Consider the following 17016-nt stretch of genomic DNA (forward strand, 5'->3'; position numbering starts at 1 on the left):
GGGAAACAGTACACACGCACAACATTGTATGACCCAGTGAGAGTGCGTCTTTATTACCTAGATTTGTCAGACAGTGAGTGACTCAACCGTTCTTTCTTTCTTTCTTCTCTCTCTCCCGAGGGGGTTCTCCAACAAAATGAGGAACAGTTTAAACACTATTTTAGGGGGTTCCAGCCAGGCGACCCTCAAGGACTCTTCTTGTGGGTCCCCGGAACCCAAGTGCGGACTCTTGTGGGTCCCCGGAACCCAGGTGCAACAGAGGTGTTGTGATGTGATGTGGAGTGGAGTGCCATATCAAGTGTAGTGGTTCTTCTCAAAGTGAGGTTGAGGGAACCTCAGAGTTCCTGAAGGAGGTTCCTAATGGACCCTTACAGATCTGTAACTCTGAGAGCGTACAAACTGAACCAAATGGGCCAATAAGGGTCCATTGGTTCAGTTTGTACGCTCTCAGAGTTCCTCGAAATTCCCCCGTCCTTGAAATGTAAATGTCCCAGAATCACTGATCTATGCAAGGGTTTCCAAACTTTTCAGGCCGCTTGTAGATCGGCTATTTTCACAAGGTTTGCCTCTTTATTACGTAATATTAGAACATTTGGCCAATTTGGTATAAAAAAGGTCTTAAAAGTCCTTAAATTGTAACTTTAGAAATGTGCATATATCCTGTATACTTATACTGTATGTTGGTTTGTTTACTGTTGAGTGAGAAAACAATGTCAAAAATAGTTTGGGTTTGTCCCCCATTTTGGGAACCACTGATCTAGTCGTATGAATGTTGTCTGGCGCCTTTAAACATCGATGGCTACTTTATGTCCTCAGAATGGACCAGGACCTCATTCCTAAAGTGGTATTGAGATGGACCCCACCTGGAAAGAGGAAACAAGGGAAGCCAAAAACAACCTGGCAGAGAACCGTGACCTCAGAACAAACCAGTAACTTTGGGCGAGGCACAACATGCAGCACAGCACAGGACCAGATTGAAGCAGATATCACGGTTTACGTTCCAAAGGGAACAAAGACGATTAAGTAGGATTCTGATAAATCTTGTAAATCAAGTGTTTTATTATAATGCTTTAGTTTAGGTGATGATACAGCCCAGGACTTTGGCACCACAAACCACTTTTTCATTTCAACTCCTTCATGTGTTAGTGTCAGACACATCTAGCATAGTTATTTGGGTTTGATTGCATATTATTTTGGAGAAAAGTGTGAATGTATGTTTATGTTTCAGACAACAGTTGCCTACATGAGTTATGACTGGAAATCCCCCTGAAAGTTGTCATATACAACACTAGGCTACATTATGTAGGCATATTATTAATAAACTTATACTACACACCTGAACATAACTTTACATGTGTATGTATGGACAGTAATTGCCATGTTTATGTAAGTGTTGTTTTTATTTAAGTACAATCCAGGCCTATGTATGTCCCTGGCATAGAGTTATAAGGTTATAATACATAGGTGCCAGGCTGCAAGCTTGTTCTTCTGCTGGACTGTGGCTGGCTCTCCTCTCAAGGATCTTAGTCAGACAGCACCATCTAGTGGACTACTGACACCACGCCACCAAATATCCACTGGTTTCTGCTTTCTGCAGAGCACTGCACTCCTAGAACCATCTTTGTAGAACCATGGTGTTTTTCTTAGCGCCACCCAACGAATTGGATGACATAGTCCCAGTTTAAAGTTTAGCTTTTGTTTATTTTTGGGTTTAAAGCTTTATCCCAGTCCTAGATTGACTGGGCGGCCAGTCTGTTTACATGTAGCTAGCTATCAGGCTAACTTGCCAACATTAGCTGCTGAGGGAAATGGGAAATGCCAGTATGTAGGCCTATGATATTTCATTCCATTTAATCATAATTATGCCCACAGAAACAACTGTAATCTGGCACGCATTCATACACTAACCCCAGTGCTGTGCTATGTTATGTCCAGCCCCCCCACTTGTTCTCAAAATGGAGTCCAGGGACCCCTATGGGGTCCTCGACAGGGTCCCAGGGGATCGCAGGCAAAATTATTGATAGTTAGGAACCAAATGGAGCCTAACAGGTCTACAATACCGGGATCCTACAAATGGTTCCATGTGTAGGCTACGTTCTCTCAAGAGTTATGGGGGTCTGTGAAACTAAAAGTATTGAGATCCACTGATCTAGCCCTTAGGCTATAAAGTGTTCGGGTGTCCTCTTAACATTTTGATTGTTGTAAACCTCAGTATAAACATGTTTGCTTGCTCAACTGTTGCCACATCAGCCCAGGGGTCTGTCCCTAAAGGGCCCTTCTTTGTGTGTTGTCTGTTGTCTCATCTCTCATGGCCTACAGCTGCATCTAATGTGTCATCTATAGCAGCACAAACCTGTACACCCCTACCTGGTCATATACACCTCAACCCACCAGTTCTCAAACCATCAGTTCTCAAATTATGTATACAGATGCCAGGTCAGTTGTAGACCTGGCATCCTAGTGTGTATAGCTTCAAAGTACAGATTAAAAAATATATATATAATATACTGTTTAGACCGATGATAGGTTCTTGGTTTACCTATGATCCTAGATCATGTATTACCTCGTGTTTTCCTTGCTTTCTACTGTAAATCGCTCTGGATTAAGAGCGTCTGCTAAATGTCTAAAATTGTAGTAAATTGTCTAACAAACAGACAGAATAAGGTGAAAACATAACTCCCATTCAACCCTCTTGGCAGAGGTTGTGGTTAACTCCAGCCAGCGGTGCCTCCGGCTCAGCCTGGCTCCAACGAACAGTTGCCCTGTTCAAAGGGCATCTGGGGGAAGAACCTCTGCACATGTGACGCTCTCCTGGTCAAAGCCCAAGCCAACTGGGGGGGTGGGCGGCTGGTGGTGGGGATTCAGCAAACAGGGACCACAGTAGACACAGGAATCATCAACAGATCATTTGGTAGAATTGTTTAAAACACCGCTTTGAGCTTGTTTGAGTGGTCTGTGAATGAACTACACAGTACACACATCATCCTATACTTGCACTGCACTCACATCACATCACATCACATCCCATCCTATCCTATCCTATCCTACTACTCCCAGGGGTCTTCAACGGGGGGCCCTCAGAGTTACTACAGGGGTCCTGTAAATCTTTATTTGAAGGGGAACATTAGCCGAAAATTGCTTTTTCTGAGAGTTGCTGTTGAGGGAAAAAGAGCAGACCAAGTACAGAGTCAACGGTCAAGTTGACTAAATATTGAGGGTTTAAAAGGTTAACTATCTGAAAATACACATTAGCATGAATCCAACTATCTGTGAAAAGTTTAATCTGCAACACAAGTGTATACAATATGTAGGGGGTGGGGGGGGTCCCAGCTTCATTTCTCTTCCAGCTAAGTTTCCTTGGCCTGAAAAACGTTGAAGACCCCTGCCCTATCCTATCCTACCCTACTGCACCCAACACAGCTCACCGCCGACAAAAACAGGTGGACAACCAGGGTATGAAATAAAGCAATTCCTCTAATGTGCCTCTTTATTTAAAGAAAAATAAAAATGTCATTTAATTATCCTCCCAGGCCAAACAAAGGTTTCACACCTCCAATCAGTTTCACTCTTTTGGGGATTTAGACGTGTACACAGTAGAATCCTCACTTTTTCTTATTAGTATCCACGGGCGACTCAAAGAGAGTTACAGCTCTACAATATGACACGGAGGACTTTACTGTGTACTGTAGCAGACGAAAAGACTAAAGGCCAATTCATTACTTCGTCGCGCGGCGGTGTCTCGTGTCGAGAATAGCCGCGCGACACCACAGTGCGACGTAGCATGAATTAGGCATGATGCTGTTTGTACAAGGAAAATAGCTTTGTCTTGTTGGATGCTGCTCACACATTCATAGCGCCTGTGCCATCGGGTGTCGCTTAATTTATACGCCGTCGTACGACAAAGTATAAATTAGGCTTTATATGGCTCCAAAAGGACCAAAGAATTACTAATATTGCACGCTCTCATTTATTCACCTCCATTCTAAAACATGCTTTCCTATGTGTGTATGTATACATATTTACCGTATACATACATAGGTATGTACACCTAGGCCACACACATAATTAAACATGTATAATTGTACATATATATTTATATAGACCTATAAATTTACATGTACATACATTTATAAAAGATTACGCACAAACAGACACTCGTGCTCGCTCACACACGCACACACACACACACACACGCACGCGTGCGCGCGCACACACCCCACACACAAACACACAAAAAATGCGTCTGTGAATCTTACGTTTTGTTTTTATGTACACATGCGCACACATACGCACCGGGCACACACACGTACACATCTCAGACATACAGCATATCGAAAACAAAAAAAACAAAACAAAAACAAAAATAAAATAAAAATAAAACGTTGGTTCCTATTAAAACAACACCAGGTTGCAATTTTGGACACTTTTAAATGGATTTCCAATGTTCTTTTTTTTTTTTTTTTTCTTTTTTTTCTTTTTAAAGCTGTGAAATTCAAAAGTAAAAAGGAAGAGAAAAATAACAATAAAATCGAAAGAAAGAGAAAAAAAAAGGCATGGCGCTGCAACATGTGGTCCTTACTGCAGGTAAGTGGTTAATTTGCATAATGTATACAGGTTTTGTAGGATTTTTTTTCCCCTATTTTTTTATTTTTTACTAAACAGCATTTCCTCTTTTTTTTTTTATAAACCAGAAAAAACTAAACTCTACAGAGAAAGTCCCCTACCCCGCAGTGCCTCCACTGCCGATAGAGATGTGACATCAAGCTGTACAGCGCAGTCAAAAACATACTTACATCTGAGCTCATTTTTACAGGTACAGCCATAATCAAGGCACAAAGATCTACAAGTAGATTCGTTTTTCTTTCAATAAAGTTGTACAAAATAATATTACATTTTACAGTCTGTACAGGATAAATCAGCCTTGCACAGTGTACAAGTTCAACCGAAAAAGAAAAAAAAAAGAGAACAAAACATTAAAAAAAGAAAAGAAAAAAGAAGAAAACCCAATACATTTTTACTCTCCCTCCCCTCCCCTCCCCCGCCCAATCAAGAAAAAAAAACTTCTTCCAAAGCCAGTGGTTCTCAAAGTGGGGTCCAGGGACCCTCAGAGTTCCTTGAGGGGGTTCCAAATCGACCCCTACAGGTCTGTAACTCTGAGAGTGTACGAATGGAATGGAACGGACCCGTACGGGTCCGCTCCGTTCCATTCGTACACCCTCAGAGTTATGGGGGGGTCCTTGAAATAAAATAAAAAACTAGTTTGAGAACCACTGTTTCCAAGCAAAAAAAAAAAGGATGGTTTGTGTGAACAAGACAGGGCCGAGTCCCGTGAAAAAAAAAAGGTGGCTTTCTTCATTGGCAGACACGCTTATAGGCGGAAAGCAGCGGCGGGCAGCGATTGTGGTGGTTTGCACAGGAGGCTTCTTGTCCGTCAAAACCTTCATTCAAATAAATTCCACCACCGTTTGTTCCTTCCTTCCTTCTTCTTGTGTGCGTCTCTTTCTTTGTTTCGTTCTTTCTTTTAACGTCGCTAGCTCTCTCTCTCACTCGCTCGCCACACACACACACACACACACACACACACACACACATATGCTTAATTTATGCTCCGTCTTACGACGGCGTTGCACGCGGTGCTGCCGTACGACAAAGAATAAATCGGCCTTTAGGCTCCACATGTGTGCCTTTCCGTAGAGCCACGCTTGTTGAGGATGCCCCCCCCCCCCCATCTACACACACACACACACACACACACACAGATACACACACACATGCCTCACGGTCCACCTGCGACTCGGCACGCTTACATTGTGACAGAGTAATAAATATGTGTGATGCTACATTGTGTGTATGCTTCCTCCGAAAAAATAAAAAGTTATTAAGGAACCTGATGCAAAGTGCATTACAGTATATATATATATATATATCTCTTCATTATCTCCGCTGCTTGTTTCGCCCCTCCGTGTCCACTGTTAACAAGCCGCCATCACGTGTGTGTGTCTGCGTGAGCGCGCGGGGGAATCGTTATGGTAGGGTGGGGGGCAAAAGGTCATGGTGGTGATGCCAGCTTCGATTGGCAAAGTGACACACGGACAATATACGCAGCTGCTCGCACCATCGCATGCTCCCTCCCTCTCACTGTTAACTGTCATACACACTCACACGTACACACACGCACGCACACGCACACACACACACACGGGCACACTGCCTCCACGCTGAGGTCCTGGGGGTGTGTTTTACATGTCCACACCCACCAATCCAGGTCCAATCACAAAGCCAACATCAAGATCGAAAACGAAAGGACTATGAGGTGGGGGGATAAGGAGGTAGCCCAAGGCTTAGTGGAATGACAAAACTAAACTAAACTAAAAGAAAATCAAGGCATTCGAGAGCTAAACTTTGTTCCCCTGCCTTCCGTTTAAGCGTAATATTATATACTCTGTAAACGACGGTGTTGTCTGTCGGCAAGCCACACTGTCGTGCTACGGCGTATAAATTAGGCTTCACGTGGGTGAAGTGGGGGGGAGGGGGTGAATCAAGCTCCAAAAAAGAAAAAAAAAAAAAGACAGAAAAGCTAAATTAAGAGGAGAGGAGAAGAGGATTTGACACACTTCAGTAGTACTTCATAGTCCTCGACAGGAAGGGGGGCGGGAGGGGGGTGTTGGTCGGGAATTTGTTTGTTTGTTTGTTTGGGAAGGGCAGCGGGGATGGTGTTGGTGGTGGTGGTGGTGGTAGGGAGTGGGGTTGTCGAGGATGCAGAATGGTGGAGAAAAAACAAAACACAGAGGGACTTTGCCTCCAGGGGGCGCTCTCTCTCCCATCACAAGAGTTCGTACTGCCGCAGGTGCATTCTCTGGATGATGTCCCGGCAGTCGTTGAACACCCGCCTGATGTTCTCTGTGTCGACGGCGCAGGTGAAGTGAGGGTAGCAGTAGTGTCTGCCGTCACCGCTCGCAGTGCTGATCCTCTGAGAGGCAGAGAGAGAGAGAGAGAGACAGGGTTATTGAAGTTTTTGTTGTTTTTATGTGGTCCATGCTAGTGAAAGACGCACTGCAGCCGCCCCTCTTCCCTCAGAAGCACCCTGGGCACTTCAAGACAAAAACGGTTCAACTTTTAGAGAGGAGTGCCGCTAATCAATGTCACCTTTCGTCCTCCTGGCTGTGTCTGGCAACCCGGCCATTTACGACCCGACTGAGCCGTTCCCACAACAACCATGAGAAGTCCATGTTTACCGTTATTCTATTTGTGCTAATAATAACGCAGATGGCGCAACGTTCGAACACAAACAATGGTTAATAGGTTCATAACGTTCAAACAGCAATAAACGCTCCGTTCGTTTATTAAAAAGCACTCTGGACATGATATTGTCTCTTGTCAAGTGGAAACCTAATTATAATACATCCATACATCAAAAGATCTACAAGCTCAAAACGCACCGCAAGCTACTTTTGATACTTTTGTGTGATGCAATAGTGTGATCAAGTAGGGTAATAACCCATTCAATCTGGGAACACATCTGTGTCACTTTAGATTTGAGCCATAACCATTATTTTATACTTTGGCTATTCAAAAATAGCAGATCTACAAGCTATGAGCTTGTAGATCTGTTATGTAAAAAAAAAACTTTAACATTTGTGCAAATCTTTGAATACATATATCTTTTTCAACAACATTTGTAACTCAAATCCTTGCTTCTGGAGGTCCCTGGAACAAAAATATTTTACAAATGTTCGCTTTAAAAAATATATATTCAAAGATATGCACAAATTTTCATAAATTAAAGCATAAATTCCGGTCCTCTTTGACACCAGCAATACGCTGCTGATTTAGCAGATGACTGATTTTGCATGAATGAAGCGCACAGCGAGTCACTATAAATACTTGGTGAAGAATAAACAAATAATAAATAGACAGTGTGATAAAAACCGGTTCCGGAAACGGTTTCAAATGTGATGGAACCGATTCCGGTTGTCCGCCGGTTGGTGTCCGCCGGTTCCAGATGCAAACCCTACACATGTATTAGATTTCTATATTAACTTACAACCTAGCCAATCCATGAATCATGACTAATACTCACAAGGAACTCGTCGCGAATGAAAAACTTCGCTCTCGTCACTTTTGGGTCTTCACCAGGTTCAGGAGATGCTGAAAGAACCCAAAGACAAAGAACTCAGATACGGATCATGTGCAGAAGTACAGATTAGCAGGGCTTCTCAATTATAGCAAAAATCATAATGACAATTATTGATTAAATGATCATTATCCCGATTATCTAACACTTACACAACACAACAGCTCACTGAATTACTGTATTATTATTATTTTTTTTAAATTTTGCTCCTTTATTGTCTCATCATAGACCACGTGACCATTTGAATTCCAGATGATTAAACAAATTGATCGTATTGCCGTGTGGTGCGCTGCACACCCCCCAGCTGATTTGGTTTTACCTTCCTCGCTGGCCAAAGAATCTGTTTCTGTCTTCCTGGCTCGAGTTGATCTAAACATGCCACAGCCTAACTGACAACGACTTTCTGCTTTTGGGGAGGCGGGCTCCACTGTGAATGAAAGGGGTGCGCTGGGTCCATAACACGAGACAAAACAAGAGCATCATTGCGAACCGGAATGCGGCACAATGATTGTTTCTTCTCAACTATCTTGTTTTCAATCGTAAAATCGTTATTGAAAAAAAAAATTGCTTGTAGACCATATTCACACGGCGCCCATGTTGCTATTAAGTCAATGAAGTGCCACACCGGTTGCCACGGCAACAGGGTGGCACTTTCGATGTTAAATTCCAAAATGGCCGCCGTGTGAATATGGTCTATAGAGCAGTAAGATCTAGTATCACATCCAAATTACTAAGCCATTTTAACCACTTAAAACTCTATATACTTTGTTGAACAAGGCTCTATACTTAGTCCGACCCCCCACACCCTATACCAAATCTCTTTAAAAAAAATAGCTGATCTACAAGCTCACAACACACCACAAAGTGATGTGAGCTTGTAGATCGTCTATTTTCGCAGAATGTTCACCCTAGAATGGGGAGAATAGTGTTCATGTGGTTAAAAGTCCCACTGAGAGCACACACCTTCATTTGGTATGGTGTAGCGAGCATATTCAGGGAAGTAGTCCTCAATTTTGGATTTTCCAGCTAATACTTTCTCAGCCAGCATGTCCTGCTTGTTCAGGAATAAGATGACCGATATAGTACGTAGCCATCTGGAATGAAAAAGAGGGAAGAAATGCATACATTAGAAGCAGACACAGGATGGGGAGCTGTGGAATAGGCTCTGTGCATGACTGTAGTTCCCTTTTCCAGAAGGTGGCTTGTAGATCGCCTATTTTTGGCAAAGAGATTTGGTGTAAACGGGAAAAAAGCGGCCCAATGATTCTCATTTCCTGTTCGACAAAAAAATACATCACTACATTTTCAGTGGCATAGCAACATAAAAGAGCACGACTTAGATATTTTGAGAGAAGTTCATCCATCACATCAATGGGAGAATCTCATCATTTGTAGGTTTGAGTTTCGAGTGGACTTTGTCCATCATACCAAAGAAATAATTCTCCATCTCCAAACACTTGTAGCTTTTACACAGTTGTATGTTTTAATTTTGAGTGGATTTTGTCCATCACACCAAAGAAAGAATTCTCCCTCTACATCCACTTGTAGTTTTACACAGTGTGTTTAATTCAGTCACTCAGTACTAGTGTCCCTGGCTGAATGATACCTCTCAACTAATGGTCCTTGAAAGAATAAACACACCATAAGGAGCCCGTGCCCTTATCAGCTAGGTACCCAAACATAAACAACAAAAGAATATTTCATTCAAACAAACATGGAAACACTTTCAACATGCCAGCCTGCCTCCACTACTCTTCTCACAAAGACACCCTTGGGACACATGCACAGAACACACACTGGAATACTTCTCAAAGTCAAAATCAAAGCCTGTGCAATATAAAGGATTGGCATACGATTTATCATATTAAACATCAAAATGCATGAATGCAGTATGAAGCAGGCACTACTAAGTCACCTTATTACACAGCTTGGTTGAATGCTTGATTCTGATTGGTCAGAAACGAGCAGCCAAAACCTTACCTTTCAATAAATAAATAGAACCAACTCCAACTGTATTCTGTTCCATTCTATTACCGTCTTGTCTAATCTACAGTGGATCTGTTGACATAAATCATGGACATCATCGCCGTACTGACCTGTTGTTCCAAATACTGCGGAAGAGATCCAGGGCTTCCCGTAGCCTGTTGGTATTATTGTCTTCCCTTATTACCATGTTGTAGCTGCTGCTGGCCACCACAAAGATGATAGCGGTGACATCTGCACACACAGAGATTAAAGCAAAAAAAATCATATATTATCTCTCGACTGAAAAGTCCCAATCCGCTATTTGTGAAACGGCGTGAAAGGAGCCCGCCACACAAGCGCTCCGTTTCCTAATCGATTGGCGCATTATATAAAAAGGATGATGTTTCAGTATTATCGTTCCAAAACGTACGGTATGTTCCTGCCGTTCTACGTACGGCCAACCGGTTGAAGAAATCGCAGATTGAGGTTTTAACCACTACACCCCAGCATCGGTATCGTGGGGAAAGCTTTAGCTGAAAATAGCAGATCGACAAGCTCACAGCGTCGCATTGTGAGCTTGTCGATCAGTTATGTTCAGCGAAAGCTTTCCCCACAATAACGGAAAACCGAAAAGACACAAGACAATATTGAGCCCTGAGGGACTCCGCTTACCCATATGGGGTTAAAGTGGTTAACCTTTGCTTTTATGAAATATCGGAGATCATTAGGGTTTATGGAAGATGCTTCTGAACATGTTCTATTGTTCAATTCTATTGTCAGTTTGACCAACTCAAATACAATTTAACCTTAAAATAACTTAAATATCTACTAATACTGTAGGGCTTGACTTTACCAGCCACATCGAGTTAGGGTGATACCTGAATTAATACTTGGTTGCGCGCCGTGTAGCGCTGTGAGACAAAAATAGCAACGCGGCGCGCTAAGTTTGTACACCTGCTATTTTCGGCGCACAACACCGGCGCACAACTAAGCATAAATCATCGTCGTTAAGTCATAGATTTTCCCAGAAGTAACCCACTGGTTTCCATGGTGACGTGTTACTGTGTACAGTAAGACAATACAACACAAGGCATGCTCAGAAGTACAAGGAGAACATAATCATTGAACTAAGCTATATTCAAACTAAGCTATATTTAACCAACTGAAACCCAGCATCCACATTCTGGGGGGGGGGGGGGCATTAGCCAGAAATAGCCAATCTCCAAGCGTCGTAACATGACACATTGTGACTTTGTGAGCTTGTAGATCGCCTATTTTTGGCAAAGAGATTTGGTGTAAACGGGAAAAAAGCGGCCCAATGATTTTATCATTAAAATCGTAAGAGTTTTGCCAATTAGTTGGGGGCCCACTTCCAATATCCTCATGGCCCACCACTGGGCCCTGGCGTCCCCCCCCCCCCACAGGTGTCCGGGACCGGGGGTCCTCAGAAGTTTACCACTTCAACCCTAAAATCCCTATCCAATTTCTGAGGGGAACATTAGCCGAAAATAGCAGATCTACAAGCTCACTTGTAGATCTACAACCTTGTAGATCGGCTATTTTCGGCAAAGAGGTTTGGTGTAGACGGAAAAAAGAGCAGATCAAGTACAGAGCCAACGGTCAAGTTTACTAAGTATTGAGGGTTTCAGTGGTTAAATGTCTGAAATAAATAAAAAACATGAATTCACACAACACTGATGGCCTATGAAGCCATATATGAAATCTATGAAAATGTTTAATCTGTAACACAATTTTATACAACATTTAGTGGGGGTCCCTGCTTCATCTCTCTCTCAGCTATAAGGGGTCATTGGCCTGAAAGTCCACATACTGTAGCAACAGAAAGTGGGGAGAACGCACCGTTAAAGCACTGAATCCATTTTCTCCTCTCGTCCCGCTGGCCTCCTACATCAAACATGCTGCAGAGAAAGACAAAAAAAATATTAGGTCATGCTCATACTAAATAACCAGACACTAACTGCTGCTACAGTACGCCCTCTAGTGTTCATATAGAGCACCACACCAAGCATGTGAGCTTGAGAGTGGCGAACAAACACGTGAGTTAAATGAGTTCTTTTGATGGAAATTCACAAAGCAGCACTTTGTTGAGGTTATTGACGTTTAATATTGTTAAGCTATATATTACTTTTGTTTTGGTATGAATGGATAATGCACTGAGAGAGGCCTACGGTATACTGAATTGAAATGCATGCATGTTGACACTTTACACAATAAAGATGGCAAGAAGAATATGATCTGGTGACGAATTCTTTAAAGTTAAGGCGTAAAGGCAAAGTAAAGGTGTGGTGAGTCAGTTCAAATCTTCAATAGATCACCAGTTATGGACATATTCTGAGAATATTGATGAAATGTTCTTATTGTTGGTCCATCTACAAATTATGCGCATGGGGGGATACTCGAATCCACCGCGGTGCATCCGCCTTTGTCGAGCGTCTATCTATAGGAACACAATTTTTCTTTTAATACTTTTAGTATAAAGTAGGGCTTAAAGGACGACTTCACCGCTTTTCAACCTATCTTCATATAATTGGTCCTCACTAATACTCATGATAAAATGATTTAAAAAAAATCTACTTGGTCTGTGTCTCGTAGGAGGGCTGTGGACAGTCCAGAAACCTGTCTACCAGTGACGTCATCGTTAAGCATGATTTTTTTCCCCCAACAAGATTTCACATTTTTTATTTAGATTTTTATTAACACGAGAACAATGGCTTCTTTTATTGCATTGCAACTTTCCAGGAATAGAAAGCCTGCAGTTTCTATTAGCTTGGATTCCCCATTGATGATGTCACTGGTAGACGGGACTCTGAACTGTCCACAGCCCTCCTCTGAGACACAGACCAAGTAGATTTTTTTTTTACCATTTTATCATGAGCATTAGTGAGGACCAATTATATGAAGATAGGTTGAAAAGCGGTGAAGTCGTCCTTTAAGTGGTTAACCCATTAAGACCCGAGGCCGATTAAAAAAACTCCTTCTAAATCCTACCTACGTTTTCTGGGGAACTTCACAAAAGAATATTGCAACATACCGTCTCTGTCGGGTGACAAAACCCCATATGTCCAAAACTGTTACTTTTCAGCAAAAGCTCAAAGGCTTGTAGATCTGCTACTTTTGATGCTTTTGTGTGACGCTGTAGTATGATCAAGTAAGGGCATTAATTTACGGAAAAAAACACTAAAAGTTAGAATATGGAGAAAAAGAGGTTTCCGCCCGACAACAGCAATTATATAGCAACAACTAAAACGACACAGAGGCGTTCCCAGCTTGAAAAAAAAAGGTACAACAACGTATAGGTGTTCCAGGTCTTAACCCATTAAGACCTGGAACGCATATGTGTCACTTTTTGATTTGAGCTAAAAAGCATTATTTTACACTTTGGCTATTCAAAAATAGCAGATATACAAGCTCATAGCGCGGCACCGAGTGCCGCGCTATGAGCTTGTAGATCTGCTATTTTTGAAAAATCGAGAAAATGTGTGCAAATTAATATATTTACATTCTTTTAAAGCGAACATTTTTAACTGAAATCTTTGCTTATGGGGGTCCCTGGAACAACATATTTTGAGATGGGGGTCCGCGTTCAAATACATACCATTTTGGGGGTCCTTGACATGAAAAAGTTTGAGCACCACTGATATAGAAACATACGTTTTTCAGAAAACCGTTGGGATTTAGAAGACATTTTGTAGAAATCGGCTTCAGGTCTTAATGGGTTAAGTAACAAAATGTTCCCCAGGCGGGGCAGCCGTGTTGTAGGAAGGGTTACATGTGAATCATTTGGGATGATGTAAAAAAAAAAGAAAGAAAACGCCACAAAGGCTATTCAGGTGGCAGAATAAAGTCTGTTGTGTCTGTGGGCAGGGAAGTGGGTCACATCTCATCTCTGACATCAATCAAAGCAGTTACACAACGTTTCCTCAGACGGCCATTGGCTGCTTTGGTACGGACTGCAGGCAGCGGTCCGTAACCACCGCTGGTCCTGAAGTCAAACTGACCAGCCTCTGGACGGCTGCATGTTACGTCTGCAGAACATGTGACCATGAGGTTTGGGTACATACTGTAATATGGGACTGCTTCTCAGAGGACAAGTTGGGAGATCAAACTTGTTGTAAGCCTTTTCAATCACAGGACAGTTTTTTTTTATCTGACCCACAAGAGCTGGTTAAAACGGTGGATAAAAATATAAGAATATGTAACTGTTATGTGACTTTGTCTTCTGTCATTTGATCATAGATATCGTTTGCTGTCGGGCAAAAACCTCTTATCTCCATGTTTTAACTTTTTGTGTTTTTTCGTAAAATTACCGCCCTAAAGGCGGTTACACAACACGAATATGCGAATATACGCAAAATTCGGACTTGTTCCGAATAATTAAAAGACGCTTTTTCGCTTCGCTTTTTCGCTCCATGTAAGCTTGCATTGACTTTATAAGGTTTAAAAAAAAAAAATGCGAATATACGCAAAATTCGGACTTGTTCCGAATAATTAAAAGACGCTTTTTCGCTTCGCTTTTTCGCTCCATGTAAGCTTGCATTGACTTTATAAGGTTTAAAAAAAAAACGTATTATTCGCATGAAAAAATTCGCCCCGGTGTGTAAGGACCCTAACTTGATCACACTACGGCGTCACACAAAGGTGTCAAAAGTGGCAGATCCGCAAGCTCGAAACGCGGCGTGAAGCGGCGCGCTTCGAGCTTGCGGATCTGCTGCTTTTGCCGTTTTTGACATTTAATCCTGAAAAGCAACAGTTTTGGACAAACCAGACAGAGACGATATGTAACGTCTGATTGGCCCTCAACACTCTGTTTTGGGGCATGGGTCTTCTCCTGTTATGTGATTTTGTCACACGTAGATACACCGCATCGGCTGCTGCTGTTCATTGGAGCGATGTGTCATCGAGGTCGCTTATATTTTGAGTGGCAAGCCGTGCCTCCTGATTAATAGTTTGTCCCATGTAGGAGGAGGCCGCTCGACAATGAAAACCACCGTAAACGTGCCATATTTTCAACCGATTCTCAAGCGGAATTGGTTTGTTAAAAAGCAGTCATGTTATGATACAGGATACTTGGTTAAACTAAAAAAAATCTGGTTTTCATCCCAAAACACCTTATCCTACGTAGATAGTAACATTAATGGATATAAAACAGAAAAGAGAAGGAAAAAAAGAATATGTTTTTGTCTCAGGTACTTATATGCAACTCATATTTCTTGCAGTTGAGTTATGGAAAGTTGCCCTGCTTAATATGGGGGGGGCCCAAGTGGCCAATGTGGCCTCTATGTATTCTTTGTCTGTGCTTTTGATTTTGTCTTCTGTCGTGTGATTTTGTCTTCTGTCATGTGTGGCTTGTGGCCAAGGGTACGGCCTGAGCGAGCACTTACTGAAAGTTCACTTTGTCTACTTGGAATTTCGTCTCAAAAATCCCTGAAGTTAACACTCGACAGCGCAGCAGGTCCTGAAAATGCAAGGACAGAGGGACAGAGGATGTTGTGGTTAAACACAAACACAAACACAAACACAAGCAAAGCCTTTGGAGGCAACTCACTCACAGCATCGAGCAAATTAACCTGGAAAAAACCCTACCTGGTCTGTGGGGGTGTAGTTGCTCTGTCTTACAGAGTCGATTCTGTCCAGGAAACTGCAGAGAAGAGACAAAGAGAACATAACGGTCATTTAACACATTGAATGCCAAAAACGGTCCGGACCGTTTTTGAGGGTCCAAACGAGAAGTGCCGAAAACGGTCCGGACCGTTTTTGACCCAATTCTATTTTTATACATGTGGGCCACGTGGGGCGCTAAAACGAAACTTTGACATCACCCAAGCAGTTTCTGAGAAGAAGAGGCTGGATGAGGCTCCATGTCAAAAATCCTTCCGGTCGGCGTTTTCAATGTTATCTCCTTGATTAAAAGCTTAATATCTCCATTTCTTTTTAATGTGGTGGAAACGAGCCGTTTTCGATCGGCGATCACGCTGCAATGGAGGGTCGCGTTGGAAATATTATTGTTCCAGGCGTTAGTCGGGACCCTCCACCGTCTCGCACGCACGCTTTGTTTACATGCATTTCCGCGTCGGGGCTTCTCACAGCACGAAATGTATAACGCAAGTGGATGGAAGAAATGCTGGCACTCAACGTATAATATTTTAATAAACCTCTGGCACCCAATGTGTTAAAAAAGGCTATACCATAAACCATGACACAAAAAATATTCATAAGCACTAAGCGGTATTAAAAGAAAGTGTGCTTTCGTCACAAATAAAAACCTGGCAGAAAAAGGAAAAACAAACCCTGCAAAGTAGAATGCCTGGGCACAATTTAGGCAACCAAGGTGTAATAATGACTAATCTCACAGAAAAACCTATAGTATTTGTCCACTTGGAAAGCCACAGAGAATAAACAAAACATTGTCTTCAGCACTTTCATTTCTGTGAACATGCAACAAGTAAGGTAAGTCTTTTAAAATAAAATGCAGCAAATATTAAATAACTTCATTAGCCATCTTCTCTAACACAGTGCCCACTCAGTCTCATAAACTACACATGCAGGGGTGGGGGGGGGGGGCTAAAGTAATCAAGGTCAAAATCAAGGTTTGGCCTTCTTAGTTTCAGTTTGTTTAAAGTTACACAAAATGTCCTGGTAGCTAGCTGACTGAAAGGACTGTTATAACACTACCCCTGGTTCGTTTAGCATTTGGTCAAATTCAACATTGCCTGAAGTCTAAATGCTGGACGGGATGCAGGGTAAATACGTTATTGGGGGGGTGTGGGTGGTGGGGGGTCTCCTGCAACAGCTATAATGGGAGCAGGTTGTTATATATGCAGAGAAAGAACTCGGACGAGTTCTTTTTTTAGCAGTGCCAATGCTGCTGCTGCCGCTCGTGCAGCATGTGGCCACAA

General features: G+C 42.4%; 1 protein-coding gene across 2 annotated transcripts in view; it reads right to left on the reverse strand.

Annotated features, from left to right (window-relative positions):
- Positions 1–5233: 5233 nt before the first annotated feature.
- LOC308094319 (guanine nucleotide-binding protein G(olf) subunit alpha) overlaps positions 5234–17016 on the reverse strand; it is a 73696-nt gene continuing 61913 nt past the window's right edge. For both annotated transcript variants that reach the window (XM_080440892.1, XM_080440893.1), the window contains 7 exons: positions 15704–15758; positions 15502–15575; positions 11960–12018; positions 10231–10351; positions 9098–9228; positions 8081–8148; positions 5234–6970 (listed from right to left, as the gene is read on the reverse strand). In XM_080440892.1, the coding sequence (XP_080297018.1) occupies positions 6824–6970; positions 8081–8148; positions 9098–9228; positions 10231–10351; positions 11960–12018; positions 15502–15575; positions 15704–15758 (655 nt within the window). In that variant the 3' untranslated portion in view covers positions 5234–6823. The remainder of the gene's footprint in view (positions 6971–8080; positions 8149–9097; positions 9229–10230; positions 10352–11959; positions 12019–15501; positions 15576–15703; positions 15759–17016) is intronic.

Source organism: Gymnoscopelus braueri, assembly GCF_963280865.1.
Source record: "Gymnoscopelus braueri genome assembly, chromosome: 10".
Classification (NCBI taxonomy): Eukaryota; Metazoa; Chordata; class Actinopteri; order Myctophiformes; family Myctophidae; genus Gymnoscopelus; species Gymnoscopelus braueri.